This window comes from Rhagoletis zephyria, unplaced genomic scaffold (genome assembly GCF_001687245.7).
Source record: "Rhagoletis zephyria isolate East Lansing unplaced genomic scaffold, Rhagoletis_zephyria_1.1 Rzeph_scaffold_00328, whole genome shotgun sequence".
Lineage (NCBI taxonomy): Eukaryota > Metazoa > Arthropoda > Insecta > Diptera > Tephritidae > Rhagoletis > Rhagoletis zephyria.
In genome coordinates, this window is record NW_016157412.1 from 79,350 (window position 1) to 87,192 (window position 7,843).

At 34.8% G+C, this 7,843-nt stretch overlaps 1 protein-coding gene across 1 annotated transcript in view; it reads right to left on the bottom strand.

Moving 5' to 3' along the window:
• Window positions 1–4,829: 4,829 nt before the first annotated feature.
• Window positions 4,830–7,843, bottom strand: part of Snap25 (Synaptosomal-associated protein 25kDa) — a 178,111-nt gene continuing 175,097 nt past the window's right edge. The window contains exon 5 of the mRNA XM_017610655.1: window positions 4,830–5,164. Within this exon, the coding sequence (XP_017466144.1) occupies window positions 5,102–5,164 (63 nt within the window). The 3' untranslated portion in view covers window positions 4,830–5,101. The remainder of the gene's footprint in view (window positions 5,165–7,843) is intronic.

Consider the following 7,843-nt stretch of genomic DNA (forward strand, 5'->3'; position numbering starts at 1 on the left):
AAACTAAAACTTTCTTAAACTTCTCACTTTTCATACTTTTTCAACTCAATTGAGATTTTAAACAGATGGAAACCCTTTACATGTAGTTTTGAAATAAAGCCCTTTTAATATCATTTTGATTGATATTGTAATAATTCATTTAAATTATTGAATAGTAGTAGTTTAACCTTTTAAACAGTTGGCAACCTTTTTAAACCTCTTTCGTCTAACACTCATATTGTGACACATATTTAAAACCATTTCGATTCATACCAATCTATACCAATATATATTCTGAAAGCCGTGTTTTTGTGTTCGCAAACCTCGAGAACGGCCGAACCGATTTTTTTTTTAATTTCCGACACCTGATTCAGCCGTCCCAAGGATTATTATAGGCTAAAAAAATGTTTGATATATAGAGGGGGCGTGGAACCTCCCATAAAAACCGAATTTTTCATTCCGAATATCTCTGGAAATGTTCATGGTAGAGTACTGGAACTTGGTGTGGAGATATTTGAAATCAATCTTATACTCATGCTCGGACGGATTTTTAACTAAGCTTTTTGTGTATTTTTGAGTAACTCTCTGGATGGTGTAGATTCACAAATTCACCCGCCCGTTGGCACTGGAGTTAAGTTATTACTAAAAATCTTATTGATGATCCACTTTGGCCAATATTCAAAATATCGAATACCTTGAGGGATTTCCCAAATATCTTACTGCAGTACAATTAACTTTATTGTACAGCAAACACTTTACAATACTTGTTTACACAACTGAACTTATAGCTTGCTTATTCGCAACTCACTTTACTTGTCGCTTGTCGACTACTAACTCACTGCTGCAGATAACTAACTCACTCCGGTGTCTGGTGGCGCCTTTATATACCTGCGCTCGCACTCATGGCAACTCTAGAATGTTCTGAAGTTCATCGCTCATTCTCTTTCTCTTGCTGTTCGCAGTGTTCATCCACTTGACGTTTCTGATTGTGGAACATTCTACTTCATTCCTCGAACATTCTGCCCGTTTCTCGTTGTTCGCTTCGCGTTGCCGCAGTATTCGTCACAATATGTGTTGGTAACGGTGAAGGCAATACTATTGCAAAAAGGAGCTGCCACGTGGCACTGGAGTGATTACGAGTAATCGCCAAGTTAGAAAAGGTGCCAGAAAGGATGTCAGAATAAATAAACCTGTTGCACCATTGAGTATATCGAATTTTTATGTGTTACGATTGGCCCAATGTATGTGATTTTTGCCAGTATTGTTATGGTTTAAAGCTTCATTCGGAGGCCCTAGGGTTGAGTTGTGCAGGGTTAAATCTCAAATCACCACCGATAAGTCAACTGCCAAAACCATCGCGCGCCTTTACTGTAATAAATTCAAGTAAAAAACAATTTATTTTGACTTAAATTGCTTTCGTGAAACTTACTTTTAAGGTCTTTCGTCTGAAATAAGTCTATGTATATTAGGGCTGTGCGATTAATAGATTACTCAAAATTTTAATTAATCATAAAGTAAATAACTCAATTATTCGATTAATTGGAAATAATGATTACTCAAAAGTTCAGTTACTCNTGAGTAATTTGCTTTATGATTAATCATCATTTCGAGTAAAATGAGTAATCAACATTTCAACTCTTTACATATGTATAAAGTAGTTAAAGTTCCTAGATACTTTTAAAACAACGTTTCTGTTTTCAAAAATTAATACGAAAATTTTTTTTTTCATATACAGAATGTAAAAAAGAAAATAAGCATTTTCCAAAGCAAACTCTTTTAACGAGCAAAATTATTTTTTTTGAGTAATCATATTTCAAGTAACTCGATTAATCATTGTTTTGAGTAATCAAAATCTTGATTACTCGAGTAATTGATTAACCGAATAATTGATTAACCAACTTGCTCGAGTAATCGAATAATCGCACAGCCCTAATGTATATTGGATTTCTGTAGAACAATTATACGCATCCGTTTTGAAATTGCCACCAACTATACGATAAAGTTTCTTGGACAGATTTACTATAAAACCGGATCATTGTTGCCGCCAGGGAGTGAAGAGGAAATGTTCTTCAAATTTATTTCGTTGTGAGATTAACCATTCTATGAAGTAATACACAATTAGAGAATTTCGAGAACTTCATCACGGATATGGCGCTTTCGTTGGGTTATTTAAGGCGACCAACAAACCATAATCTTAGCCGATGAGCGTGCCAATGGAAATCGTAAACGTGATTTGTTGGTGAAAATGGTGGACCAAAAAGTTAAAAAAAAAATTATTTTGTGCGGGACAAAGTTCGCTGGGTCTGTAGTATTATAATATTTCATTTAAACTAATTAAGTTGATTCTTAAAAAGGTGGCAACCCTTGTGAAAGACTTCAATATTATTCAAAACTTTAAAACTAAAGGTTTCTTAACAATATTTTGTTTGACAACCATATTTTAATTCTTCAGATGGCTTGCGTATGATTAATTTAAATTTTGGTTTTCAAACAGATGGCAAGCCCTTTCAAAATATATTAAACTTCAGCTTTTTTAAGCCTCTCGACACTCATTTTTTAAATATAATTTTCAAATAAATAACTCCCTTAATTGAAGTTGAATTAGATTTTTTTAAAAGGCGGCAGCCCTCATCCATGAGTAGAGAATGATTTTATATTTACCCCATACCAAGTTCCAGTAATCAACCAAAAATATTTCCTGAGAAATGCACTATGAAAAATTCCGTTTGTATGGGAGGTGCCACGCCCTATTGCCCAATCGAGATTAAATGTATCCTATATTTTAAGGTGGGCTAAATAACAGCAGTTTCGGATTTATAATATTATTAGGTAAGGAAGTAAGGATGTACATACACCCACTATAAGTGTTCTTAAGTGTTCAGTCAAAAATATTTGAAACACAAAATGTAAATAAAATACACTTACTTGGATGTTTTTGTTTAGTTTCTTCGCGTATTTCTTTCCTCTTCTCTCCCTCGCTAATTTGAATTATATATTCTGTATCGACAGGAGAGTGACCTTTTTAATTTAGAATTTTAATAGGGTTGCCACCTGCTAAGAAAATTACTATATTCATTCTAATAAGCTTAGGCGTCAGTTCTGTACCGTCACTGTCAAATGAAAAGACTTAGCCTTAGGATTGCCACTTGTTTAAAAACTATAAGATCTTCTTCGCTCTTTAATTTTTCCATTTCTTTAAAATGCTTTTTCTGGACCGCCTGCATACTGTCGATCGCTCTATATTTTTTTTACGTTTTCTTGCTGTTCTTTGTATTCAGAAACTATACCCTTAAGGGTGTCGCATAGCTCGCACTGAATTGCAACCTCTTCCACGAGAATGTCAGGAGGCGAATGTTTTGTCAACACTTTTTTTGAGAAAGTAAACTTAACAGCTTTTGAATATGGCTGGTAAGTAGGCTTCTCTCCGTCAACCAGAAACACACAATCCGTTGGATCCTCATTCATCCCGACACACTCAGTCTCCAATACAATTTCATTCACTACACCACTCCCATTCATCAAGAAATCAAGGTTTTCTTCCACTCGTTCAACATTAATCCAAGATGTCAGCCCAAATGTCTTCGCCAAACCTTCCACGGATTCCTTTATCCCTATCAACTTGAATATTGCCCTTTCTGTTGCAGAAAACTTGTATTCGATGTTAGGACCTCCTCCATTTCCCTTACTAATTACGTCTAAAGTTACTGGCTGATTTGTGCCGCACGTTCTTCTTTTGATCATCCTACAGCTGGATTGAAGCAATTTTATTAAATTGATGTAGGTAAAATTTATTTATTGATGTACCTTCTTCTATTCGGCAATACATTTTGATGGTGGCCCCGCTGAATTGAGTTCTTCCTCAGCTTTGCTTATTTTTCTTTTCGACCTAAAATAAGAATGATTGTAGTCCTTTTTCTTTGTTTTTTTATTATTAATTAGTATTTTTCCATTAAAAAGTTAATAAACTTACATTTTTCCTCAGCATTCCTTTCAAAATAGTTGGTGAAAAATCCTTTAAAAATGGCAGCAAAATCTCCCTTTTACTTGCATTCGTGATACCTACTTTCCTCTCTAAATTGTTCCCCCTTTTTCGAACATTGTTCAGAATAAGAGGAAAGGGAGAAGAGAACAATTTCCTAAGGAATTTTTGTTTAGAATAAGAGGATAGGGAGAAGTGAAAATTTACTAAGGAATTTGTATTCAGAATCGGGCAGAATAAAAGTTATATCGGAATGTGTACAAAGCTAATGCATTTTTTATCTAGAAATATCCCCTGAAAAATTTCAGATCGCTAGCTCAAGTCCAACTACTATTATACTTCAAAAACTGAATTTTGAACCATAGTGCATTGGCTAAGATTTTTGGGGTATATTTGGAATTTCAAGTATGCAGTTTTTTTCAATTTTATTGTGGCTTGTTAATATCTTTATTTTAATATTTTTGTTGAGCTTTGTACCACGATTTTTCTTATTAGGAAAAATTGAAAAAGCAACAAAGTCTAAGCGGTAGAAGTTATAGCAGCTGTTTTGGAGATCACCATATCTGCTCATCAGGGAATGAATTGGCAACAAGAGCTTACGGGGTGTGCATAGCTCAGTGGCTAGCGCTTCTGACTTTGCACATCGATGATGCGTGTTCGATCGCTGCTGAAGTGTAGAAAAAATCAGCTTTTCTTTACTCGACCAGGCCCACAACATGTGCTATATGGCATTCCAATTGTTTTAGCTCTTTTCAATTCTGTTGCGTTAAACTGTAATATGTACAGTTAAATGGGGGTATTAAAAAGAAAACCTAGACCACTGTGTGCGGTGATATTTGTGGCGGGACACATAAAATTAAATATATGAGAATAAACTTTAACAATTAAATTTATTCCAAAATATTAGGGTTAAATAATACACAAGATACTATCTATATTTCTAAATAACAAACAATTAGTTGAAGCGTGTAATGGTTAAAGATCTCTTACCATATTTGAGACATTTACATTTGGTAAGGACTTATGATGCTCTTTAAAAACAGTCCTCTGCTATATAATCCTTTTAATTTTAAATCGACTTTAATTCTGCACACATATGATACTTATGATATGTATTTACAAAAATAATAATGAGGAAAGTAATTATTTGAGTAACTGATGAGCACGTTGATTCGCCACTGCTATTCGCGCTTCGTTAGATTCTCCCTGCAAAAGAAGAAACATTTTATAAAATAAATCGAAATTAATACGTGTTTCCGTATTATTAATATTTTATAATACAAGACATAATAATATATATAAAACAAAGTCGTGTTAGTTACACCACTTATAACTCAAGAACGGCTGGACCGATTTTTATGATATTTGCTTTTTGAATTTGTCTACCTTCCGAATAGCAGAATAACTATAAAAATAAGCGCTAGGTGGCGCTGGAGTCGAGTTATTATAAAACCCGTATTTATGGTCCGATTCGCCTCATATTTGAGATATATGTATTGACAATAGGAAAAACAATACCATAGAAAAAAAGAGCCGCCAGGTGGCGTTGAAGTCGAGTTATGACTAAAAATCGTGTTTATGGTCCGAATGTCCTGATTCAAAATATGTATTGATAACAGGAAAATGAATTGAATTTCGAAAAAAATAGCCGCCAGGTGGTGCTGATATTGAGTTACATATGTACATATATGTAACTAAAATCGTATTTATGCTCGAATTTATTTCATTATTTAAATATATGAATTTACAAATCGATGGTCCTCTGCAATAACGACACAATTCAAAATTCACAAAGTCAAATCCCTTATTACTGTTAAGAGGCTCATGTCTATAATCCTTGGCTAACCCATGCATATCTCTGAAAGTGTTCATGGTAGAGTACTGGAGCTTGGTATGGAGATATAAAAAAAACGCATACTCATGGAGAAAAAATATGGCTTTAGGAAAAGGGGGCGTGGCATCTCCCACACAAACCGAATTTTTCATTCTCCATATCTCTGGAAGTGTTCATGGCAGAGTACTCGAACATGGTATAGAGATATATGAAAACAATCGCATACACATGGAGAAAAATTGTCATTATAGGAAAAGGCAGCGTGGCACCTCCCATACAAACCGAATTTTTCAAAATATGGCTTTTGGAAAAGGGGGCGTGGCACCTCCCACACAAACCGAATTTTTCATACTTCATATCTCTGGAAGTGTTCACGGTAGAGTACTCGAACATATTATGGAGATATATGAAAACAATCGCATACTCATGGAGAAAAAGTGCCGTTATTTGAAAAGGGGGCGTGGCACCTCCCATACAAACCAAAATTTTCACACTTTATATCTCTGCAAGTGTTCATGGTAGAGTACTGGAACTTGGTATGTACAACACATATAAAATAATTCGCAGTCATGAAGAAAAATTGGGGCTATTGGAAAAAGGGGCGGGGCACCTCCCATACAAACCGAGTTTTTCACACTGAATATCTCTGGAAGTGTACATGTTAGAGCACTCGCACATTGTATGGAGATATATGAAATCAATCTCATAATTTTAAAGAAAATTGGGGCAATTTTATAAGCGGGCGTGCATATACACTAATTCTATGTTATTTAAGATAGCAATGGAAATATGCTTTCTGACAAACACCAAACCGTAATATTAGAAGATAAATGCTTCACTGAAAATCAGGAACGTGAACTGTTGGTGAAAATTTCGGACCAAAATGTTTTAATACAAAAAATCAATTTTGTGCGTGAGGAAGTTCGCCGGATCTGCTAGTATTTATATATAAAACAAAGTCGTGTTAGTTACACCATTTATAACTCAAGAACGGCTGGACCAATTTTTATGATATTTGTTTTTTGAATTTGTCTACCTTCCGAATAGAAGAATAAATATTAAAACAACCGCTAGGTGGCGCTGTAGTCGAGTTAATAGTAAAACACGTATTTATTTTCCGATTCGCCTCATATTTGAGTTATGTATTGACAATAGGAGAAAAAATACCATTGCAAAAAAGAGCCGCCAGGTGGCGTTAGAGTCGAGTTATTACAGAAAATCGTGTTTATGGTCCGATTCGTCTCATATTCGAGATGTGTATTGACAATAGGAAAAACAATACCATTGCAAAAAAAGAGCCGCCAGGTGGCGTTGGAGTCGCGTTATTACTAAAAATCGTGTTTATGGTCCGATTATCCTCAGATTCAAAATATATATTGATAACAGGAAAAAGAATCCTTTCGGAAAAAATTTGCTGCCAGGTGGCGCTGAAATTTAGTTACATATGTATATGTAACTAAAAATCGTATTTATGCCCGAATTTATTTCATTATCGAAATATATGGATTCGCATATCGATGGTCCTCTGCAATAACGAAAATTCGGAAAATTGGAAAAATCGGAATATTGATTTTTTTATATGGAATTTTGTGTGCAATTCCTTCGGAATGGCATTCGAATGGAAAAAGAGAAAATTCTAAGTTGAAAACTCGGAAAACTGCGGAAGAACGCGAAAAATTTGATTTTTTTTCGACGAAAGCTTGGAAAATTTCGGATAATTGTGAAATTCGTTGGGAGCTTGAATCAATTGGGACTAATTTTTTCCTATGTTTCATAACCGACTCGAATGGGACCTGCTTTTTTTGGAAAGATGTTTAGAACAAGGAGTGCTCAAAATTTTAATTTTTCCGATAGGTGGCGCAGGGGTCGAGCTACGCTAAAAAAAATGCAACGAACCAGTTGATAGCCTTTTGCCTAGATTAGCATATAATAATAATAATAATAGATTGGCGCTTACACATATGTTAGTGTTTGGCCGAGCTTCTCCTCTGATTTGCGGCGTGCGCCTTGATGTTGTCACACAAAGCGGAGGGACCTACAGTTTTACGCCA